Genomic DNA, 26172 nt, shown 5'->3' with positions numbered 1-26172 from the left:
AATAACTTTAATCCAGAGTGCCAGAAGTTATGAATATCTTACCTAATGATCTTTGATAAGTAATGAAATTGGTTTAGTGTTTAGAGTCACTGGCAAAATTCACTAGATTGCCTTCTCAACTTAGTGGCAAGCTGCTCATTTAAATATCTAGATTTTATTGCCCATTTTCAAGCATTGTAATGTCTATGCTTCCCAAATTACAGTTGGAGTATGAAGAAGATTGAATTATTAAGAATGATAAATGTTTAAAAACTTAAGCATAATTTGTGCATAATGCACAAAACTGGATTAGGCTGTTTGCCACTTAAGCCTGTGCCACCCTTCACTAAGATAATAGTTATCTTTTCTACATCAGCATGAACAAGGTACTAACTCTGAGAGACCTCTATTAAGTCACTTTGAGTAATACAGCGTGGAAACGGGCAGTTCAGCCCAACTTGTCCATACCATGATGCCAACCAAGCTAGTCACATTTGCCTGCATTTAGTGATACAGTATATCTGTTGTCCATATGCTTATCCAAATGTCTTTTAGACATTGTACCTACCTCAATCACTTATACACATACATAATATACACATCATCCTCTGCATGAAGAATTTGCCCCTCAGTTCTCTTAAGTCTTTCACATTTCACTTTGAACCTAAGCCCTCCAGTTAGTTCCTCTTCACCCTGTCTATTCCCCTTATGATTTTAAACACCCCTAATAAGGTCACCCCTCAATTTCCTACATTCCAAGGAATAAAGTCCTAGCTTGCCCAGCCTCTCCCTGTAACTCAGGCCCTTGAGCCCTCGCAGCATCCTTTTATATATTCTTACACTTTTTCCAAGTTAATGATGCCTTTCCCATAACAGAGCAAAACTGTACACAATATTCGTTTTGCTGTCACACCAACATATTGCCTAACTGTAATGTGATGTTCCAAATCCTACACTGTCTTGACTGATGAAGTCCAACATGCCTAATGCCTTCTTTTTGGTTTGTGTCAGCAAGTGGACCACAATACCTTTTGTTACTTTTTTTTGTTTTATTTTTCTATTGCAGTTCTTAAGTTGATATTTTTCAGTCTCTATTATTCCATTCTGTCTTCCCATTCATCATAAATAATTTAGTACTCCTCTGGTGAATTCTGAAGTTTTCCTAATTCTCAAATCTTTTTATTTCAACATTATATGCATTTTATTAAAATCTACTAGTATATTTAACTGTCCAGCTATAGATGGTCCTTCATTCCTAATGATTTTTTTCTGACTTATTGGGATATGTTACATGTGAGCTGTGTACTAATTCTTAAAATTTAGCCATTTTTTCCTATGTGGTTCCTTTTTCTAATCAGCTTTGGCAAGGATGCTGTGTGCCTTTGTTCAGATTTACTACTTTATTCAGATTTAGGAGCTTAGTTCAAATCATGCTAGTTTCAAATCTTGATAAACTTGATAATTACATAGTTCTTTAATGACCTTTGAAATCTTCAATCATTGTTCTTTTTTCATTGCTTAATGCTAGATTGAAAAAATAATGGAACCTAGCTACTTCAAGTGCACTAATCCAGACAACAATCAAATTTCATCAACTTGACCTTCATACTGTTACTACTAATCAGAATCTGGTTTATTATCACTGTCATAGAAGGCGTATGGTGCATTGGCATTCATCAACCGTGGGATTGAGTTCAAGAGCTGTGAGGTAATGTTACAGCTATATAAGACCTTGGTCAAACCACACTTGGAATACTGTGTTCAGTTCCAGTCACCTCACTACAGGAAGGATGTGGAGACTAGAGAGAGAGTACAGCGGAGATTTACAAGGATGTTGCCTGGATTGGAGGGTGTACCTTATGAGAATAGTTTGAGTGAACTTGGCCTTTTCTCCTTGGAGTGACGGAGGATGAGAGGTGACCTGATAGAGGTGTATAAGATAAGGGGCATTGATCGTGTAGATAGGCTTTTTCTGAGGGCTGAAATGGCTAAATGAGGGAGCATGGTTTTAAGGTGCTTGGAAATAAGTACTAAGTGGCTGACGGGTAAGTTTTTCAGAATGGTGGGTGTGTGGAATGCACTGCTGGCGGCAGTGGTGGAAGCACATACAATAGGGTCTTTTAAGAGCCTCAGGTAGGTACATAGAGCTTAGAAAAATAGAGGGCTGTGCACTAGGGAAATTCTAGAGTAGGTTACATAGTTGGCACAACATTGTGGTCTGAGGGGCCTGTAAATTTCTATGTTCTATGACATATCATTAATTTTTTTTGTATTGTGGCAGCAGTACTGTGCAATAGGATAAAAAAAAAGTTTGCAATAAGAATTATATTAAAAAAGTTAGTGTGAAGAGAGAGCAAAATGGTGAGGCAGAGTTCATAGGTTCTTGGGCTATTCAGATATCTGATGGTGAAGGGGAAGCAGCTGATCCTAAAACATTGCATGTCTTTAGGCTCATGTACTTCCTCTCTGTTGATGGTAATGAGAAGTGGGTATGTCCTGATGGTGAAGGCCCATAATGATGGATGCTGCTTTCTTAAGGCACTGTGTTTTGAAGGTGTCCTCAATAGTGGGGAGACTAATGCCCTGATGGAGCTGATTGAGTCTACAGCCCTCTGCGGCTTCCTTTGATCCTATACATTAGAGCCTCCATACTGGGTGATGATACAACTAGTCAGAATGCTCAACACTGTACATCTGGATAAATTTGCTAGAATCAAATCTCCTGAAGCTTCTAATGAAGAATAGCTGCTGTTGTGCCTTCATGATTGCATCAAATTTTGGGCCTACAATAGATCCTTTAAAATGCTGACATCCAAGAACTTGATGCTGATCACCCTTTCCTTTGCTGATTCCTCATTGAGAAATGGTATGTGTTCCCTTGATTTCCCTTTCTAGAGTCCACAATCAATTCCATGGTCTTACTGACAATGAATGCAAGGTTGATGCTGTGACACCACTCAACCAATATTTTTAAAAGAGTAGTTTATGAAAGAAAAAAGCACCTTTGGTTGGCCCTGAAGAGGCCACTGTGTCCAGATGTATCACCACCTTCCAGGAAGTTGGGAAGACACAGCCTTCGAGTATCTGAACTCCCTGGGACAGTCTCTTCTCTGCTATCTGGAATTTTTGGATTATCCCTTGAAATACTGAAGCTAAAGGAGCACTGTGCTTCCCCACATCTCGTACCACTGGTTAAATGGGAAACTTGGAAACAAAGGTACATGAGGTACTTCATGAGAACTTTGCTTCAGTATTTACCAGAGAAAGGAATATGGAGGACCAGGAGATCAGTACTGAGTGTATAAATAGGTTATGGAGTTTAGAGGTCAAGGAGGAGGAAGTGTTGGCCCTCCTAAGGAATATTAAGGTGGTTAAGTCCCCAGGACCTGATGGTATTTACCCCAGGTTATTGGAGGAGGCAAGAGATGAGATTGCTGGGGCCTCGATCACCATGTCCTCTCTTGTCACAGGTGAGGTCCTGGTGGACTGGTGAGTGGCTAATGTTGTACCTTGCTGTTTAAGAAGGAAACAAGGGAAAATCCTGGGTGAAGTTGTAGGGAAATTGCTGGAGAAAATTCTTAGAGTTAGGATATATGAGCATTTGAAAACCCATGGCCTAAATAGGCTTTGTGCATGGCAGGTTGTGTCTTACCAACTTGATTGAGATTTTTGACAAGGTGACATGAAAGATTGATAAGGGTAGGGCAGTGGATGTTGTCTACATGAGTTTTAGTAAGGTGTTTGCTAATCCAGAAGATTGAGATGCATGGGATCCACGTCGATTTGGCTGTTTGGATTCAGAATTGGCTTGCACATAGAAGACCAGAGGGTAGTGGTTGAAGGGACTTACTCGAGCTGGAGGTCTGTAATTAGTGGAGTTCAGTAGGAATCTGTGCTGGGACCTCTGCTGTCTGTAATGTATATAAATAACCTGGATGAAAATGTAGATGGGTGGGTTAGTAAATTTGCAGGTGATACCAAGATTGGTGGTGGTGTGGATAGTGTAGAAGACTGGCAAGAAATACACATAATATAGACCAGTTGTAGATATGGACTGAGAAATGGCAGATGGAGTTTACCCCAGATAAATGTGAGGTGTTGCACCTCGGTAGGGCAAATGCAAGGAGACAGTACAGTGTTAAGGGAAAGGTTCTTAACAGTGTTGCTGAGCAGAGAGATCTTGGAATCCAAGTTCATTGCTTCTTGTAAGTGTCTACAGAGATTGATAAGGCGGCTAAGAAGGCTTATGCAGTGCTTGCTTTTATTAGTTGAGGTATTGTGTTCAAAAGTCAGGAGGTACTTTGCAACTTTATAAAACTCTGGTTAGGCTACTTGAGGCTTTGGAGAGTTGCAGAAGAGGTTCACCAGGATGCTGCCTCATTTGGAGAGCATGTGCTATCACAAGGGATTGGATAAACTTTGGTTGTTTTCTCTGGAACAGCGGAGGCTGAGGAGAGATCTGATGGAGATTTATAAGAGAGTGACAGATTGTATCTGTTTCTCAGGGTGGAAATATCTAACACCAGAGGGCATGTTTTGACAGAGAGAGGGAGTAGGTTCAAGGGGACATAAGGGGAGGGTTAAGTTTTTTATTCAGAGTTGTGGATGCCTGGAATGTGTTGCTTGGTATGGTGGCTGAGGCAAATACATTTGAGGCTTTTAGGAATGTTTGGATAGGCACATGGATATAAAGTGAATGGAGGGATATGGACATGGTGTAGGTAGGAGGGATTAATGTTTTTGATTTGCTTTTTAGCTGGTTCAGCACAACATTGTGGGCTGAATAGCCTGTTCCTGTGCAGTATTCTTCTATGTTCTGTCACAGAACCTATCTAACCACTTCACTGCTTCTTGTCTATGCGGTTATTTTTTAACCCACCCTTTCACTTACCCTATTTATCCTGGCAACTTACAGTATCATGAAAAAGTATTCAGCCTTCTACAACTGTTTTTACATTTTATTGTCTGGTTTTCTAAAGTAAAAATATATTGAAGTATGATTTTTGAGCTAATCTACAAAACATTGTGTATCATATAAAATCAAAAGAAAAAATTCCAAAACCTGTCAACAATTCACTAAATATTAAAAACCAAAATTGAGGTTAAAAATGTATTCATCCCATTTCCAATTACTATACTAACTTTCCTTGGGTGCAATATATTATGTTACCAACTCACTGTAAGTGTTGATGTAGAAGATTGATCACCTGTTTTCAACGATTGCATAAGAATAAATCCCCCCCACCCCCAGAAGGTTCAGCAGTATGGTAGGCTTTCAACAGACCAAAACTAAATGAAGACAAAAGAGCATTCAAGACAAATCAGGGAAATGATAATAGAGAAGCACAAATCTGGGGAAGGGTACAAGACCATCTCAGAGGCACCAAATATACCTTGGAGCTCAGTGCAGTCCATCGTGAAAAAGTGGAAAAAATATGAAACCAGAGTACCACTGCCTAGTGCAGGTTGCCTCTCTAAATTTAGTTACATGGTGCTTGTAAGAGAGGAGGCTGTGATGCCAAGTCACTCTAAATAAACTCTAGAAATCAATGGCTGCAACTGGAGATGAGGGTCATGGCTCCACAATCTCCAAGGCCTTGCACAAATGGGAGGATGGCAAGCAAGAAGCCCTGGCTAAAATAAAAAGCACCAGCCAGGAAACACTATCCCTACTGTAAAGTAAGGTGGAGGTAGCATCATGCTATGGGGATGATTTTCAGCAGCAGGAACTGGAAATCTGGCCAGGATTGATGGGGAAATGAATGCTGCTAAATATAGAGAAATCCTGGATTAAAAACCTGCTAGCCTCTGCCAAAAAGCTTAAATTGGGGAGGAAGTTCATCCTTCATCAAGGTCAGGACTCTGTCTGAGCCACTCAAGAACATCAATTCTCTTCATTTGAAGTCACTCCATGGTTGTTTTGGTGGTGTGTTTTGGGTCATTGTCCTGATGAAAGATGAACTTCCTTCTCAATTTAAGCTTTTTTGGCAGAGGCTAGCAGGTTTTTATCCAGGATCTCTCTGTATTTAGCAACATTCATCTTCACATCAATCCTGGCCAGATTTCCAGTCCCTGCTGCTGAAAAACATCCCCAGAGCATGATGCTACCTTCACCGTACTTTACAGTAGGAATGGTGTTACCTGGCTGATGCGCAGTATGTATTCAACTTGTACCACATGTACTGCTTAGTGTTGAGGTCAAAAAGTTCCACTTTAGTCTCATCCAATAATAAGACCTTCTTCCACATCTTTGTAGTATCTTCTAAGTCACGTTTTCCAAAGTCTTTACAGGCAAGGAAATGCCTTTTTTTTAGCCAGGGTCTCCTTTTTTGTGCAAGGCTTTAGAGGTTGTGGAGCCATGAACTTCATCTCCATTTGCAGCCATTCACTTCTGCAGTTCATTTAGAGTGACTGTTGACATCCTGGATCCTCTTTTACAAGTGCTATTCTTCCCTGGCAACTAAGTTTAGAGATGCAGCCTGCACTAGGCAGAGTGGCTGTGGTTGCACTGAGCTCTGAGATACGTTCAGTGCCTTCGAGGTGGTTTCATACTCTTCCCCAAATTTGTGCTTCTCTATTAGCATTTCCCTGACTTGTCTTGCATGCTCTTTTGCCTTCATTTTGTTTTGGTTTGTTGAAAATCTACTGCACTGTTACCTTACAGAGAGAGGGTTTAAATTTTTTTTTATATATGTGTGCCTGACTTTTGTACAGTACTGTATATACTTGTAAATAAATACAATTTAGAAGTATTCAGTTGGTTTGAACATTGCCAGTTTTAAAAATTGAATTATAGTAAGAGTTATTCTGTTATTATCTGTATAAATATATAAGTAATGAATAATCAGGATTATCCATAGTTTCATGGAATACTACAGCTCTTTGGCTCATCTATTCCATACCAATGTGTTTTTTTGCCCTGTCCTATCTACCCGCCTTTCATATATCTTTCATCCATGTTAGCTATCCAAACATCTTCAATGCTGCAACTGAACCTGCATCTACCGCTTGCTGGCAGTTTGTTCCACACTTGCACCACCCTCTTAGTGAAGAAACTCCCCTTCATGATCCCCTGAAATATTTCACTTTTCACCCTAAACCTATGACCTCTTCTTCTCGTCTCACCCAACTTTTGGAAAGAGCCTGCTTGCATTTACCCTAGATATACCCTCATAATTTTGTACACCTCTACAAGATCTTCCCTGATTAACTTACAGTCCAGAGTTTAAAACCATAACCTATTCAACCTTTCCCCATAGCTCATGTCCTCAAGTCTTGGTAATATTGTTACTAATTTTCTCTGCAGTTTTTCAAGCTTAATGATATCCTTCCTGCAGTAGATGACCAAAATTGCACACAGCTTCCAAATTCAGCCTCATTAAAAAGTCTTATGCAACTTCATCATAGCATCCCAACTCCCATAATCAGTGCACTGATGTATGTGCCAGTGTGCCAAAAGTTCTCTTTCAAAATTAAAGTAAAATTTATTATCAGAGTACATGTATGTCACCACATACACCCTGAGATTTCTTTTCCTGTCGCCATACTTAGTAAGTCTATAGAACTATAGTGTCTATAGTGATGCAGGTGGATGCTTCCCTGGTGTCATGGATTATTGATTACCTGACTGGCAGTCCACAGTCCATGCGCTTGCAACACTGTGTCAGACAGAGTGGTCAGCAGCACGGGCTCCACAGGGGACTGTCCTGTCTCCCTTTCTCTTCACCATCTACAACTCGGACTTCAACTACTGCACAGAGTCTTGCCATCTTCAGAAGTTTTCTGATGACTCTGCCATAGTTGGATGCATCAGCAAGGGAGATGAGGCGGAGTATAGGGCTATGGTGGGAAACTTTGTCACAGGGTGCAAGCAGCTTAATGTGAAAAAGACTAAGGAGCTGGTGGTGGACCTGAGGAGGGCTAAGGCACTGGTGACCCCTGTTTCCATCCAAGGGGTCTGTGTGGACATGGTGGAGGATTACAAATACCTGGGGATATGAATTGACAATAAACTGGACTGGCCAAAGAACACTGAGGCTGTCTACAAGAAGGGTCAGAGCCATCTCTACTTCCTGAGGAGACTGAGGTCCTTTAACATCTGCCGGACGATGCTGAGGATGTTCTACGAGTCTGTGGTGGCCAGTGCTATCATGTTTGCTGTTGTGTGCTGGGCCAGCAGGCTGAGGGTAGCAGACACCAAACTCATTCGTAAGGCCATTGATGTTGTGGGGGTCGAACTGGACTCTCTGACAGTGGTGTCTGAAAAGAGGATGCTGTCCAATTTGCATGCCATCTTGGACAAAGTCTCCCATCCACTCCATAATGTACTGGTTAGGCACAGGAGTACGTTCAGCCAGAGATTCATTCCACCGAGATGCAACATTGAGTGTCATAGGAAGTCATTCCTGCCTGTGGCCATCAAACTTTACAGCTCCTCCCTCGGAGTGTCAGACACCCTGAGCCAATAGGCTGGTCCTGGACTTATTTCCACTTGGAATAATTTTCTTATTATTTAATTATTTATGGTTTTATATTGCTATATTTCTACACTATTCTTGGTTGGTGCGACTGTAACGAAACCCAGTTTCCGTCGGGATCAATAAAGTATGTCTGACTATCTGTCTGAACAGTAACTGTAAACAGGATTTGTAAACTGTAAACATCAGAAACTAAACTGTAGACAAACCATGCAGATGCAGAAAATAAATAAATAGCAATAAATAACGAGCATGAAATAACAATATAAAAGAGTCCTTAAATCAGTGTAATTATCCCTTCTTGTTCAATAGCCTGATGGTTGAGGAGTAGTAACTATTCTTGAACCTGGTGGTGTGAGTCCTGAGGCACTTGTACCTTCCACCTGATGGCAGCAGCGAGAAAGGAGCATGGCCTGGGTGGTGAGGATCTGATGATGGATGCTGCTTTTCTATGACAAAGTTTCATGTAGATGTGCTCAGTGTTTCAGAGGGTTTTACCCATGATGTACTGGGCCGAATCCACTACCTTTTGTAGGATTTTCCACTCAAAGGCATTGGTGTTCCCATGCCAGGCCATAATGCAGCCAGTCAGCACACTTCCCATTTCACAGCTATTGATTTTTGCCAAGGTTTTTGATGACATGCCAGAACCTCCGCAGACTCCTGCCAAAGTAGAGGTGCTGATGTGCTTTCTTCACAATTTTATTTATATGATAGATCCAGGACATGTCTTCTGAGATAGTGACACCCAGAAATTTGACCCTCTCCACCTCTGATGATTACTGGTTCATGGACCTCTGGTCCCCCTCTCCTGATGTCTACAATCAGTTCCTTGGTCTTATTGACATTGAGTGAGAGGTTGTTGTTATACAGCACTCAGTCAAATTTTCAATCTCCCTCCTACATGCTGATTCATCGTCATCTTTGATACGGCCCATAACAGTGGTGTCGTCAGCAAACTTGTATATGGTGTTACAGCTGTACTTAGCCACACAGTCATAGGTGTAAAGTGAGTAGAACAGTGGGCTAAGTACACATCCCTGTGGTGTTCCTGTGCTGATGGAGATTATGGAGGAGATTTTTTGCCAATTTGAACTGACTGGGGTCTACAAGTGAGGAAATCCAGGATCCAATTGCGCAAGGGGGTGTTGAGGCCTGGGTATTGGAGTTTACTGATTAGTTTTGAGGGGATGATGGCATTAAATGCCAAGCTGTAGTTGATGGAGAGCATCCTGGTGTATGCATCTTTGCTGTCCAGATTTTCCAGGGTTGGGTGAAGAGCCAATGAGATAGCAACTCCTGTAGACCTGTTGCTTTAGTAGGCAAATTGGAGCAGATCCAAGTCACGCCTCAGACAGAAGCTGATATGCTGCAACACCAGCCTCTCAAAACACTTCATTACTGTGGCTGTAAGTACCACTGGATGATAGTCATTTAGATAGGTTAGCATGCCGTTCAAGTGCACTGGTACAACTGAAGCCTGCTTGAAGTAGGTGGGTACCACATACAGGCAGAGCGAGAGATTGAAGATATCCGTGAATACACCACTCAGTGGTCAGCAGGTACTCTGTCCAGACCAGGTTCTTTCCTTGGATTCCCTCTCTTGAAGGCAGACCGCTTGTCATTTTCAGCTACTGAGACCAAAGGATCGTTGGGAGACATGGGGGTGCGCGATTGTTCCACCCTGTTCTGGTGATCTAAGTGAGCATGGAAGGCATTGAGCTCATCTGAAAGCAAAGCTCTGCTGTCCCCTACGTTGTAAGATTATAGGAGGTTATGGCATTCAAACTTAGCTACATCTGTCAAGCATCCCTTGTTGATTCCAGTGCAGTCCAGAATCTCCACTTTGCCCAAGAGGTGGCTTTCCGGAGATTTTACCAGCATCTCTTGTAGCATTGTTGATCGCCAGACTTGAATGCCTTTGATCTGGCTCTCAGCAGATTCTGGATTTCATTGTTCAGGTACATGGAGCTTAGAAAAATAGAGGGCTATGGGTAAGCCTAGTAATTTCTAAGGCAGGAACATATTTGGCACAACTTTGTGGGCCGAAGGGCCTGTATTGTGCTGTAGGTTTTCTATGCTTCTATGTTTCTATCCAGGGCTTCTGATAGGGGAAAACCCTAAACAATTTCATGGGGACACACTCATCCACAGCTGTTTTAATAAAATCTGTAATGACCCTGGGATAGTTTTTCAGATCCTCAGGTGAGTTCTTGAACACAGACCAGTCCATTGACTCAAGGCAATCCTATAACCATTTGTCTGCCTCCTGCGGCCACCTCTTAGTTGTCTTGACTTCTGGAGCCTTGCTCTTTAGGCTCTGACCACATGCAGGTAAAGAGTACAGCCAAATGATCCAACTTGCCTAAATGCTGTCTCGGAAAGGAATGATTGGTATTCCTTATCATAGTGTGGCAGTGGTATAGTGTGTTGGGACCTGATTTGTGAATGCTCTGATTCGGTGTGCTGATTTGTGAAGGCCAATGTGCCAAAACCTTTCTTTACAACCCTATCAATCTTTCAAGGAATTATGAATATGTATTCACAGATCACTGTATTCTACTGCACTCCTCAGTGCTCTACCATTCACTGTCTAATTTCTACTCTGGCCTGTCCTCTCAAAATGCAACACATCACACTTGACTGCATCAAATTCCATTTGTCTTTTTCCAGCTGGTCCAGATCTTTGCTAGCCTTCTTTGCTGTTCACAATACCTCCAATCTTGGTGTCACCCACATATTTACTATTTGAGTTTACTACATTATCATTCAGATTGTTGATATAAATGACAAATTGTGGACCCAGCACTGATCCCTGCAGCACACCACTAATCACAGGTCTCCAGTCAGAGACACAACCATCTACTACCACCCCTTGCCATCTCCTGTTAAGCCACATCCAATTTACTACTTCACCCTGAATACCAAGGAACCTAAACTTCTAGATCAGCCTCTCTTGCAGGTCATTGTCAAAGACCTTGCTAAAGTCCATGTAGACAACATCAACAGCCTTTCCTTCAACAACCTTCCTTGTAACCTCCTCAAAAAGCTACCCTAATTTGCTTCAAGTCAGTAAGCACCTCCTCTTCTGTAATCTGACCAAAGTACTCTTTTGCCTTTTGGGTCCTGTGTAAATACAGATGCAAAAAATTAATTCAAGATCTCACTAATCTCTTTAGGCTCTATGCATAGATGACCTCACTGATCTTCAAGAGGATCAATTTTGTCCCTTGCTATCCTTTTGCTCTGAACATATCTATAGAAGTCCTTTGGTTGCTCTTTCACCTTGTCTCGAGCAACTTCATTTCCTCATTTAGACCTCCTCAATTAAGCGTTCTCTTGCATTACTTATATTCATACTCCTCAGCTCCTCATTTGACCCTAACTGCCCACACCTGATACAATATGTGCCTCCTGCATCTTGACCAGTGCATCAATATACCTGGAAAACTGAAGTTCCATAAACCCTTTAGCTTTGGCTTGTATTCTAATAGCAACTTAAAAATTCTGTACTCTCAGTATTTCATTTTAAAGGCATCAACTTACCATGCACCCCTTTGCCTGAAAACAACCTATTCCAATCCACATCTGCTGGATCTCTCTTGATGCCATCAAAACTGACATTTGTCTAATTTAGAATTTCAGCCCAAGGATCATTCCTATTCTTCTCCATAATTATTTTGAAATTAATGAAATTATGAAAACAAGATCCAAAGTGTTCTCCTATACATACTTCTTTCACCTGCCCTCTTGATGCACCATCAATAACTCTCGGAGACGTGAGGTGAGATATAGGCTTTTATTGGCTGGAAGAAAGAACAAGCAGCAAGTGACCACCACACAACATCCTGGAGACTGAGGCCAGGGCTGTGTCTCCAATTGCCTTTATACCGGGGTCCGTGGGAGGAGCCGCAGGAGCAGTCAGCAGGGGGGGGCGTGTCCAGACAGGTATATGTAGTGTTACGTACCCGTGACACGTGACAGTGGTACCCTTGTCACGTGACTGGGGTTGAAGTTATACTGGACATGAGGTAATGGTGGAGTGATGTCATTTTCCCGCCAGTAGAGGTCATGTGACAGGTTTTTTCTACAGGGTATAAAAGGAAGACCCACCCTGTCAGGTGGGGCAGTTCGTGGCTGGATTTGCCAAGATGACTTCATGTTACTGTGTGATTTAATGTGATGACGCAGTTTAGTTAAAAATGAAGTTTTGTATAATGCCTAAAGTTTAAAAGGTCAGAGCCAACGGTTTCTTTGCTGATGGAGAGTGAAGTTTGGAGATCAAGAAAAATCGATTTTCAATGGATTGACTTCGACCTTGTTTGATCCTCATTCGGAAGGATTTCGTTGACTATTCTCGCTGTTGACCCCTGGGATGACCAGAAAGGGTTTGAGAATAGTGTGGAAGAGAGGTCAGTCACTTTAAGTTGTTATATTTAATAAAATTCGACGTGGGAGTTCGACGCTGGGAATCGAAGGACATCGACGTGGAAGAGAATTTAAATCGCTTTAAAAAAGTCTCTCCTTCTAAAAATACCGTGAGCTTTTGAACTGTCGGCATATCGTTCTTTGAACTGTTTTCATTCGGCAATTCGCTTTAGAGAACTGAGTTTTTTTCAATACTACTTTAAAGACTGTTTGGGACTGCAACGCTATTAAGGACTGTTTGAGCAGCTGAGCTCGGATCATTGTTTGGGTTTGTTTACATTTGAAGGGGGTTTGTTATCAGTGTTTAATAAACGTGTTATTTGTTATAAAACCCTTTGCCTAACTCATCTATATTATTGTTGCCCGAATACGTAACAGTAGTTCATCCGTGAATAACGTATAACAAGAGGCAATATCTCCTTATATATACTGCTGTGGTAGAATTTAAGAGAAACAGTGCTCTAAAATGATACCAAACTGTAATGTTATTTTCTGACCTTTGCAATATAGTTTCCACTCTGCACAGATGTTTGCTTCTCAAGCTTCTTCATAATCCAGTCAATTTTAGATGACATATCATTCATTCTCTCCTCCAGTTGATTTGTACGCATAATAAGACTAAAAGAAAGTTACATAAAAAAAATTAAACCTCATGTATCCACAAACTATAAAGTTAAGGACACAGCTCACACATCAGGGGATCCAACCTCTCCTCTATGTCTATACTTCTTGCTACTTTAGTGAAGCGGCCAGGATAATCAAAGACCACAGTCATCCCAAACATTCTATCTTCTTGCCTCTCCCTCTGGGCAGGAGATACAAAGGCTGAAAGCATGTACCACCAGGCTTGAGGACAGCTGCCATGGGGATATGTGCTGTCATAAGACTATTAAATTATTCCCTAATTACTGGGGCCTAGTATAAGATGGACTGTTGACCTCATAATCTATCCAGTTATGATCTTGCTTTTTACCTGCACTGCACTTTCTCTGTAGCTGTTACACTTCTAAAATTCTGCATTGTAATCACACTATATAGTGATCTGATCTGTATGAACAGTGTCAAGACAAGCTTTTCACTGTACTTCAGTATGTGACAGTAATATACCAATACAATACTATTTAACAATATAGGAATCTTGTACTATAACATCTCCCTGATCCAACAGTATTGTTCCTAGAACAATTATCCTATTTTTATTTTGATTGTACATGTCTTTCTCCAACTTTATCTGCCTTATAAATTGAATGTCCTCATATTTTTGCAGTCCTACAAAATACAAAAGCAAAGTGCATAACAAGTTAAAATCTTTAAATATGGAATATTCATATTTTAATAAGTTAAATAGTTTGGTAAAATAAGTGTTGTAGTAACCGGTGAATTTGAGGTTACTTCTGAAAATAACTCACACATTTTTCAGTTTTTGCTCTACACTTCGGTAAGAATGGGAGGAAAATTCCATTAGAGACAAGGAGAGATGATGCAGAAGAAACAAACTGGTTTTATAGGGACGCAGGAGCAGAGTTACTTGGAAGTATGCATACACAAAGTATTAAAAGTAACAGACAGTTTGTGAAAGCAATTAATAAGGCATACACAATTTATGGTTTCATCAATGGAGGCAGGGAAGTCATTCTGATACTTTATATAACATTCAGATCAATGATTATATCCAATTCTGGTTATCTCTTTATAGGCAAGTTGAGAGTTTAGGGAAGGTCAGGAATATAATTATGAGAATAGTTACTCGAATAAGAGACAATAGTTATGAGGATAGTTTGGAGAGGCTTATGCTGTTTTCTTTAGCGAGAAGAGATCTGATAGAATTTTCTCTAGTGGAGAGCCAATGTGGACAGATGTATCTATGATATGCACTATGACACAAGTACACCACAATTTCCATACTCAGCTTCTATAAAATGACAGGATGCAAGTCATCAGGTGCTAAGGTAAGTTGGCTTTCAGTTCCATTAGTTTCTCTAATATCACTTTTATTTATCATGTTATTATACAGCATGCATCATAGACATTTCCAGCATTTTCATGTTCCTTGGATAATCTTTCATATTTTACCTTCTAGCTCAGAAAATTTCACAGGCACGACGGTTTTCACTGCAGGACTTACACATGACCAGGACGAAGAAGGAGAAATAAAAAAATCAGTTTGGATACTACCTACCCCTACCAACTGCCTTTTCCAAACACTCCCCTTCTGGAAAGCACCATAAGGTTATTAGAACAAAAATTTCACGCCATCTTAAACATTTCTGCTCCCAGGCATTTAATCTGATCAACCATTCTAGTTAGCCAACCCCACCCCCTCTGCACTTTAAACACTTTAAACCACTTTTATAATATTGTTTACATTGTAAATACATGCTGGTATTTATGCATATTCTATTCCATATCCATACTTTAACCTCAAACTTTATTTTTATATAATTCTTTATAATTGTTGAATGTTGTTGTTTTCATTGCATATAATGTCCTGACCAACATACTGCAAATTTTTATACTTGTAAATGTGTATGGTGAATAAAGTTGGTCTTTGACTCGTGATCCTATCGAAGAATAATAAAGCTTTGAAATTGGTATTTTGCAGAAGATATCCCTTGACCTAACACCGATGCAGAAAATAATTTTAAAACTCACAAGTTTTCTCTAGCAGTAGCTCGTCTATCGGATTTCCTTATGGGATTCTGAGGAGTAATGGCCTCTTGCTCAGGCTCTGTGTAGTAATATTGATTTGAAATCTTCTGTCGATGATGTAACCTCTGCTCAAAGACAAGAATGGATTGTTCAGAATTGCAAAATTAACCACTCCAGTTAGAAATTTTATTTGTATTAGCTACATAAAGTGTTAAAGAAATGAGCAGGATTGTACGTGATCAACAGAACTTAGTCAGGCTTACTGAATTATTTTCAAATATACATAGTTGGTTTTGTTTACAACCTAGTTGCTTGATGTAGTTGTGATGGCTGTATATATTACAAATGTAAGAACTTTTTTTTGTAAATTCCATTTTATGGAAGTGTTCATTTCATAGATTATGCAGTTAAATTAGAACAGTTTGATCAATAACCAAAAGTGTATCAATAGTTGTGTCTGATTGGAAACAAACTTAGTTATTAAATTTTTGAACAGTGAGATTTGTTCATAAGTTCCTCTTAATAGGTTCAAAGAACTATTCCTTTATGAGACATTGCAATATTTTCTCTTGTTACTGCTCAGAATACTTCATGGGTATTTTCCCCTATTTTTTCTGTTTTTATTTCTGATTTCCAGTAACTCTAGCATTTGCATAATCAAGCATTCATTGACATGTTTATAGGGATTAATTCATTATTATTCTTGCATCACATGAGGACAGTTAAAATCTATGAACTCATATGAGTTTATATTCTTTCATAACCTTATATATACTATATATTTTGATCAAATGGGACACTTTTGATAATTATTACAAATCTTCTTTGTATACACACTCACTTAGATAACTTATCCCATTCATTCTTCATAAATGTCATATCTCACCTTTTTAGATTCTGTAAGATCAAGCCCTTCATCTTCATTCCTACAAGAATTAGTGAAGGATAATTCACCTTGTATTAGTAATTTCTTCACTGGCTTTTTAAAAAGTGTATATTTTACAATTTATTAGGCAAAGAATATTTTATCATGCAATAAATTAAAAATTATACTGGAATCATTGATGTCAAAGTTCTAGTTTACAATGTAGCATTAGTTGCATTCTGTTTTGGAATGTTGTCTTTTCATGAAGAGAACAAGACAATTTGGTAGTCACATTACATGTACAATTCCTTCTGAGCATATTTCATTGGTTTTGCACTTGGCAACAATACTGAGCAAGGGGGATGAATGCATTTGAACTACTGATGCTTCAGTTTATTAATTTTTAGTTTTTCATGCTTTACAATTTTCCGTTTTTTTTGTCTCTACTGTGAAAAAGAGGCGTGTGATTCACAAATAAAAATTCTCAGTTAAATTGTTCCCTGGTTGTAATACTCATTTATATGAACAAAGGGTTGGGGCTGAATACTTTTTCAAGGCACTGTATATTTTGTTACCCTGTATCACAAAGTGTTTACTGTGCAATTCTTATAATGAGAAATATCTGGCTAATTGCTGTTGTGTGTTTGCCATAAGATTACAAAGCCAGAACTTCATAATAGTTACGCAACTATTCTACATGATATTATCTTAAGAGCTCTAAAACTTTATCTGAAACAGTGGAGGATACTCAACACTAAATACTGAAGAAATAAAGAGTATACCAAATACAATTGTCTATCACTATTTGTCACCCAGTTGGAAGCTTCTGTTCCTGTTATAAGTGGTCTCTAATATAGTTTAGAAACATCAACTATAGCAAAATTGAACAGACGCAGTGGTCATAAAAATCAGGGAAAATTTATGACAGAGCAGGTCAGTGTGTCATCTTATTTAAGGTAAGACAACTTGAGAAAAGCTGATCACATACTCCATCTTATGGCCCATATGCCTGAAGGCCACCACACTTGAAGCATACATTAAGTAAAATTTCAATGTAATGACGATTTCTGCATCTACCACCATTTCAGGCTGTCCGTTCCATTCCTGGGTGAAAACCAGTTTCTTCATCTTAGTTCTAATCCATCACGTCATACAACCTGGAAGCAGGCCCTTTGGACCAACCAGTCCATGCTGACCAAGATGCCCATTTAAGCTAGTCCCATTTGCCCACATTTGGACCACATACCTACCCTTCTTACCCATGCATCTGCCCAAGTACCTTTTTGATGTTGTTAATGTACCTGCCTCAAACACTTCCCCTGGTAGTTCTCCCAATATACAGACCACCTGCTGATTGATAAACTTGCCTCTCTGGTTTCTATTAAATTAACACAATTACTAAATCTAAGAACACTAACTTTTACCCTTTTGCTACAGGGAACATGAACATTCTACCCCTTTAAGGCTCCTCATAGTTCTCTACATGCCAACCTCCTCTGTTCCAAAGTAATCAGTCTCACTTAACCACTCTACTCATGGCTACAATTTTTCAGTTTTGGTAAAATTTTAAAAATCTTCTCTGCACCCTCTCCAGTGCAATCTCGTCTTCCCAGCACTCAATCTAGTAACAAAGCTGTGAGCTAACTAATGATATATACTTACCTGTCTACTCCATAGTCATCCTTGGCTAATAAAGAAAAACATCCATATGCATGTTTAGCTTCCTTATTGACCTACTGTGTTACTTCCAAAGACCTTTAGATGTATATCCCTTTGTTCCTTCACAACACTGAACATGCTCTCATTTATTGTATCTCCCCTTTCTTTATTGCACCTTTTAAAATATACTAACTTAAATTATGTTGATATAAATTTCATTTGTCTGTTTTCTACACAATAGACTGGACCATCTACATTGTCCTGCTATCTAAAGCTTTCCATTTTCTGCCAACAAAGAATCAATTTTTGTATGACTTTGAAGTCATTATTAACATTTATCACAAAAAGCAAGTATTAAACCCTTTGCCACTTCGAGGCCCTTGAACGTTCATGATCAATGGTCATTTTGCAGCTTAAAATATTTTTGCTACAGCAGCAACTGGGGCTCCCTGGCCAAGTCTATTATCTGACACCTATCTGCATTTTGGCTGCCATTCATCACTTTCACTTATTGGTGGAAAGTAAACTGTGAAATTTATGTTGTAATGAAGGTTGTAGATATGGAAAATAGCAGACTTCAGTTATAACTATTTTTACTGCCAGTGATTCTGTTAAGGAGTTCCTAGTTACAAAATCCACTCAGTATTTTATGCAGAATATCAAAATCCCACACCAGAATCTGACAGAAAAGATTAACCAGATATGTCAGACCTTTTGGCATGTTTTACAGTACACATTTCTTGACAGCCATTCCAAAACTATAAACAATTGTTGATGCACAGGAAACACTTTTAATTTAAAAACTGGTGTCACTATGTAAATTCATCATCAGTGTACTGTAGCATTATAACTGGACTTTGAACTCTAATCTTCCAAGTTAGAAACAAAAAAAAATTGATAAGGAAAGAGACAGTCCAAATGATTGTGTTCATGTAATTCATCAGTCAATCAAAAAAATAGCAACCAAATTCCTTTAAATATTATCTTCAATTAAATATGCATATTAGATCTGACTTCAAAGCCCTGGAAAATGCACTAGCAGTGGCAAGTATAACAGGCAATTTTATTATGCTGGGGCAATTTATATCTATTTACCCTTTTAAATAATGGTCTGGTTATTTCCTCAGAGCTGCTCAGAAAGTCCACTGGATTTTCTTCAGTAAAAGTTTTCAAAAATTCTTGCAAATCTATGGTACTGAAACTGGAGCAACTTCAAATTATTTTTTGCTATATTTGACTTTGATATTCATGTCTGCAATTTGATTGTACTTATTCTTTCTCTGACTTTCTTTTATGTGGATAGAAATGTCTAGTACCTCTCAAAATTGTCCTGTAGTGATGTTTGGCTTTCTCCGCCATCTTTGTCGCCAGGAGATCGACGAGCTCTAGTTCGTAGATTTTTTAGATTTAATTTAATAAGAAGACTATTGTAACCCTGTAATTAACATTATAAAATAACCTATTAAAGTGAATTTTCAAATAGAAATAATCTGAATCCTTTAGAATTTAAGCTTGTATCATGATTACAGAATGCAAACGTTATTCCATTACAAACATAATCTATTTTCTTTATCAAATTCACTCCTATAAACAAAAATGCACCAATTAAACTATACCCTTATGTATTAAGTTATTATTTAAACTCTTCATTTTTGTTTATATCCCAGTGTTGAATAAGTGAAACAAGGGAAAGGGAAGCCTTTACTGTGATGAATATTCTTGCTATTTTTGTCACTGTTCAAAGAGCAAATAAGGAAAATAAGACCAAATTTGCTTCTACTGTTTTGCTTTACTTTTTTCAAAACTATCCCAGCTCTTTTGCCCTGTTATGTAACCTGTATATTGGGTCCTAGAACTGTTTAATACTGACCAAAAACAATGTTACTACAGATTTGCTGAGAAAAGTGGAAGAACTCCTAAGCTTGAAAATTTATAACCTTTACAGATGAGAAACTTCGTGTGATTTTTATTCTGCGTCTGCAGATTTTCACAAACAGCCAGAATATTTTAAACCCTATTCATTTTCTTATCAACATAATGACAGTTCCTTAGGAACAGATGTAGCTTTCTCTATGGGAAGTCATGTTATAGGATGGAGCAAATGACTATTACAAAACATAACATATATAAGTTGACATACATAACATATCAAATCACGGCTCAATCAGATAGATACAGTAGCATTCATCTTTCTTTGTGCCTTTACAAGTTCAGAAAATGAAAAGAAACTAATGACTAATTAGTGATTTTTGAAATGTAGAGATTGTTGCAATGTGCAGGAACCAAAGGTAACGAGCATAGATAATTTATCCAGAGCAATAGGTAGACTGGAGGAAATATTTTTGTATAACAGAGGTAGATACAACTAGATTAGGGTAAGGGGTGAAATTTAGAAAAGATTTGTGGGGAGGGGGGGTAGAATCTTTCTAACCCGGAGAGTAGAGTAACTGGAATACACAGCCTGAGAGAGTGGTTGAATCAAAGTCACTGACAGTATGTAAGAAATGTCTAGATGAGAACTTGCATTGAATATACAGAGTAGGTTATGGGCCAAGTGCTGGAAATGAAATTAATCAGGTCTGCATGGGTAGGATGGGCTAAGTGGCCCGTTTCCACACTTACGACTCTAAAGGAAGCCTTCAAATGAAATATGTAACAGAAAGTACACCATAAATAACAAATAAACTAGCATTTATTTTGAATAATTGAGATTATGATTAATTTCCTACCTTTCTGAGCACATCATAAATATCAAAATCTACTTTTTGTAATGCTTTATCATCCTTGACTTCAGAATAGGTATCATTAATGATGGCCAAAAACACATTCTGAAAGGAAACACATCAGTTGGGCAATACATTCTGCACATACCATATAAATCATGATAGATAGATAGATAGATAGATACTTTATTCATCCCCATGGGGAAATTCAACTTTTTTTTTCCAATGTCCCATACACTTGTTGTAGCAAAACTAATTACATACAATACTTAACTCAGTAACAAAATATGATATGCATCTAAATCACCATCTCAAAAAGCATTAATAATAGCTTTTAAAAAGTTCTTAAGTCCTGGCGGTAGAATTGTAAAGCCTAATGGCATTGGGGAGTATTGACCTCTTCATCCTGTCTGAGGAGCATTGCATCGATAGTAACCTGTCGCTGAAACTGCTTCTCTGTCTCTGGATGGTGCTATGTAGAGGATGTTCAGAGTTATCCATAATTGACCGTAGCCTACTCAGCGCCCTTCGCTCAGCTACTGATGTTAAACTCTCCAGTACTTTGCCCACGACAGAGCCCACCTTCCTTACCAGCTTATTAAGACGTGAGGCGTCCCTCTTCTTAATGCTTCCTCCCCAACACGCCACCACAAAGAAGAGGGCGCTCTCCACAACTGACCTATAGAACATCTTCAGCATCTCACTACAGACATTGAATAACGCCAACCTTCTTAGGAAGTACAGTCGACTCTGTGCCTTCCTGCACAAGGCATCTGTGTTGGCAGTCCAGTCTAGCTTCTCGTCTAACTGTACTCCCAGATACTTGTAGGTCTTAACCTGCTCCACACATTCTCCATTAATGATCACTGGCTCCATATGAGGCCTAGATCTCCTAAAGTCCACCACCATCTCCTTGGTCTTGGTGATATTGAGACGCAGGTAGTTTGAGTTGCACCATATCACAAAGTCCTGTATCAGTTTCCTATACTCCTCCTCCTGTCCATTCCTGACACACCCCACTATGGCCGTGTCATCAGCGAACTTCTGCACATGGCAGGACTCTGAGTTATATTGGAAGTCTGATGTGTACAGGGTGAACAGGACCGGAGAGAGTACGGTTCCCTGCGGCGCCCCTGTGCTGCTGACCACCGTGTCAGACCTACAGTCTCCCAACCGCACATACTGAGGTCTATCTGTCAAGTAGTCCACTATCCAATCCACCATGTGAGAGTCTACTCCCATCTCCGTTAGTTTGTGCCTTAAGATCTTGGACTGGATGGTGTTAAAGGCACTAGAGAAGTCAAGGAATGTAATCCTCAAAGCACAACTGACCCCCTCTAGGTGAGAGAGTGATTTGTGCAGCAAATACGTGATAGCATCCTCCACTCCCACCTTCTCCTTATATGCAAACTGAAGAGGATCCTGGGCGTGCCTGGTTTGTGGCCTCAGATTCTGTATTATCAGCCGCTCCATGGTCTTCATCACGTGCGACGTCAAGGCAACAGGTCTGAAGTCATTCAACTCCTTTGGTTGTGGTTTCTTCGGTACCGGGACAATACAGGATGTCTTCCACTGTCTGGGTACTCTTCTCTGCTCCAGGCTCATGTTGAAGATGCGCTGTAGTGGTTCTCCCAGCTCAGTAGCACAGGCCCTCAGTAATCGTGGGGAAACTCCATCCGGTCCAGCCGCCTTGCTGGTACAGATCTTCCTCAGTTGACCTTCCACCTGTGCAGCCGTAATTCTGGGCGTGGGCAAGGTCTCCTGTGAGTGGCTATTTTCCTGTGAGGGAAGTAAGCCTGGTGTGGATTTCTGCGGTGAGGATGAGATTGAGCTGTCGAACCTGTTGAAGAAGTTGTTCAGCTGGTTCGCTTTCTCCACATCTCCACTTATGTTCGCCCTCCGCTTTGCACCGCATCCGGTGATGATCTTCATCCCATCCCACACCTCCTTCATGCTTTTTTTCTGCAGCTTTTGTTCTAGCTTCCTCCTATACTGCACCTTTGCCCCCCTCACCTGTACTCTGAGTTCCTTCTGAACTCTTTTAAGCTCCAACCGATCACCATCTTTAAAGGCCCTCTTCTTCTGGTTTAGGAGGCCTTTGATGTGACTAGTGATCCAGGGCTTATTATTGGGATAGCAGCGAACAGTTCTAAGCATGATTATTTGCATGTATTCATATTAAAACAGAAATCCTATAGAACCTCATTTCCATAATAAAACCCAGACAAACTATCGATCTGAAGCGATGATTTAGTTAACGTACAACTTTTAGGTTTTGTTAATAGCATAAAATCTTAACCTTAGTATGCAGCAGGGATGGCATGAACTCGTAAAGACTGGATCTCCCCCTAGTGTAACTAGCCTGCAGTGCATCTAACGTTCAGGAGCCTCACTTTGTACAGAGGTGTGCACAAACCTTATTTAAATTACAACTTCAGTCAAGAGAAGATTTGCAGATGCTGGAAATCCAATCAACACACACAAAATGCTGGAGGAAATCTGCAGGCATGAAACATTACCTGTACTCTTTTCTATAGATGCTGCCTGGCCTGCTGAGTTCTTCCAACATTTTATGTGCATTGCTTAAATTACAACTTCATCATATTAAGTCTTTAAGCTGAGATTTACAACACACGAACAATTCCATGTATTTCTAGGTAATCTCTATAATGGTACAAGTCACAACAGCAGTTTAAAGATTAGAAATTCCACTGCTTCTAGTTATCATCATGGAGTCATCAAGTAATACAATATAGAAATAGGCACTCAAACCCAACTCAACTGAGCTGACTAGGACATCCATCTGACCTAGTACTATTTGGCAAAGGTTTGATTCATCACCTTGTAAATCTTTCCTATCCATGTACCTGTCCAAATGTCTTTTAACTGTCATTCTTGTACCTGTCTCGACTATTTCCTCTGGCAGCTTGTTCTACATATGCATCACTCTTTGCATGAAGAAGTTGCTCCTCAGAAGCCTTTTAAAGTTTCCCCTTTCACCTGGGAAAAGACTGCGTGCATTCAGCTTATCTATGCCCCTCATGATTTTACACTCCTGCATACGTTCACTCAGTCTCATTAGCTCCAAGAAATAAAGTCCAAGTCATCTTAATGACATTTTTCCAATCCGAGGGTAACCAAAACTGTACACGATACTTTAGGTCTGGCCGCAACAATGCCTTGTACAGCAACAACTCCTATACTCAATACCCCGATTGATAAAGGTCATCATGCCGAACGTCCTCATTACCACCCTGTTCTACATGTGACACCATTTTCAAGGAACTTTGTACTTCTAATCCTGGATTCCTCTGTTCTACAACACTCTCTGGAGCCCTATTTTTCACTGTAGAAGTCCCTCCCTGGTATGACTTTCCAAAATGCAATACTTCACACTTCTGTAAATTGAACGCCATTTGCTATTCCTTAACCCACTTAACTAGCTGATCAAGATAACACTAATTTCTCATACCTTCTTCCATGTGCCAATAAGTAGTGCCATCTGCAAACTTACTAGCCATGCTACGCACATTCTTATCTAAATCATTTAAATTCACCATGAATGTGGTGAGGGTTTTTAATTAATGCAGGATAATAGTTTTAAACTCAAAATTACTTTTGCGGGTAGGAGCTGGGGATGATTTTTATTGTCACCAATATCCAAAGGTTCATGTTTACTGGTAACATTCTCCTATCTGAATGTTAAAGAATAGTTACTCTATTTCAAAGCAGAATTGTACTACTTGCTGCCATCTGTACTATGTGTAACTTTTCCTCACACTGTGAATGTCACCAATAGTATTCCGTTCTGATTACCGCAGATGACATTTCTTAGAAACTCACCAAACATGCTTGCCCGGGAAATCTTCACATTAATGCTTATTATCTGACAGACCAAAGTGATACTTCCATTTTGCAGGGTTGCTGATAGTCATCAGGGAGCAAACAGATGGTGTCTGGGAGCCCTTTGTCCCCATATATCCAATTACAAATCTCTACAGAGCAGTTGAGCACAGATTTGCTGAAGCAATATTCACTTTCCGTAATTCCCTTGAGCACTTTATAAGAATATTGCAGCATGGAATTGTATGGCATATAAGTAATTTAGCAAGCTCTTTGAGAGAGCTATCCAGCTGACTCAAGACTCTAGTCTTTCCCTGTTCCACTATTAAAATCTTGAATAAATATCCAGCTATTGAGTCTGCTTGTTGACCTCCACCAGGCTGTTCATTCAAAATCACAAATATGTTTCATGCATTAAAAAGTCATTCTGTCTCTGGAATTTTTGCCAATCAACTTAAATTTATTTATTCTGCTTACTAAACATTTTGCACCTAGATGTATTCATGATTTTTAACACATCTCTCAACTCTCCCTTTAACCTACAAACCTAACTTCACCAGTCTTTCTACATAACTGAATTCTCTCATCCCTGGTCCCAGTCCTACCATCCTCTAATGCACTCTCTCTAAGGCGTTAACCCCTAAAGTGTAAATGTGAACAGTTCTAGCTGAATAGTTTTCTATTCCTTTCTGATTAAATTCAAGAATATGTCGTGGTTTTAGCAGCCTTCTTAACCCATCATGCTACTGTTTTAGGTGTCTGAAATACTCACCAGATGTTTTCCTTTCTTTCACTGGCTTTAAAATTATATCATTTTGTTCAATGACCTTTCCTTGTCTTTTTAATGGAGCACTTTACACTTCTTGGTTTTAAAATTTAGTGGCTGCATCTCTACTCTTTCAACAGTCTGCCTAGATCTGGGATGCATGAACTTTTGGGCTTGTATAGCTAATTTTTAGTTTGGAATAGAGGTTTCTGGACAAATATTGCTGCTGACACCTCTTGAGGTATGTCCAATGAAGCACTTGGTTGCCATCATTTACACAACGTTCTACCTGCAAATGGAACCCATTGGAAAACTGAAGCGGTATTAACCAATACTGATATTGCCTCTTTTTCTGATCAGGTACCTTCTTTAAATTTTCATTGCTATTACTCACTTCCACTGCTCCCTTGCTGCCAATGACTTTAGCATCCTCCATCCCCTACTTGGCTTCCAGCATTTACTTGATCCCTTCTCAACTCTTTAAACATCCTTATAATCTGCCTCACTACTTGCCATGCATCCATCGACCATGAGGTCCTCTCTTTTCGTCAATCCTCTTATCATTTTCTTCCACCATTATCCTCCCACCCAAGGTAATTCTCTTTTACTTCCGTTCTCTGTTCATTCTTCGATATTGTTTAATCTGCACAGGAAGAAGAGCCAGTCCTGCTGTGCAGATTGCTAGTGTTGTACATATAGTGGAGGCCCTCTAGTGGGACAATCCAAAAGCAGCCGTAGCTCAAGGTTCTCATAAAAACTCTTTGAGGTCTGTAACTTTCAAGT

The 26172-nt window shown here is 39.5% G+C and overlaps 1 protein-coding gene across 1 annotated transcript in view; it reads right to left on the bottom strand.

Annotated features, from left to right (window-relative positions):
- Nucleotides 1-13369: 13369 nt before the first annotated feature.
- LOC140739066 (polycystin-2-like protein 2) overlaps nt 13370-26172 on the bottom strand; it is a 51653-nt gene continuing 38850 nt past the window's right edge. The window contains exons 10-15 of the mRNA XM_073067018.1: nt 20787-20885; nt 19374-19492; nt 16420-16459; nt 15537-15658; nt 13592-13741; nt 13370-13502 (exon numbers count right to left, since the gene is read on the bottom strand). Coding sequence (XP_072923119.1) covers nt 13370-13502; nt 13592-13741; nt 15537-15658; nt 16420-16459; nt 19374-19492; nt 20787-20885 — 663 coding nt within the window. The remainder of the gene's footprint in view (nt 13503-13591; nt 13742-15536; nt 15659-16419; nt 16460-19373; nt 19493-20786; nt 20886-26172) is intronic.

The sequence above is a fragment of the Hemitrygon akajei genome, chromosome 15 (assembly GCF_048418815.1).
Source record: "Hemitrygon akajei chromosome 15, sHemAka1.3, whole genome shotgun sequence".
In the NCBI taxonomy this organism is placed as follows: domain Eukaryota; kingdom Metazoa; phylum Chordata; class Chondrichthyes; order Myliobatiformes; family Dasyatidae; genus Hemitrygon; species Hemitrygon akajei.
The sequence above is the reverse complement of the archived record's forward strand: the minus strand, read 5'-3'. Positions and strand labels throughout refer to the sequence as shown.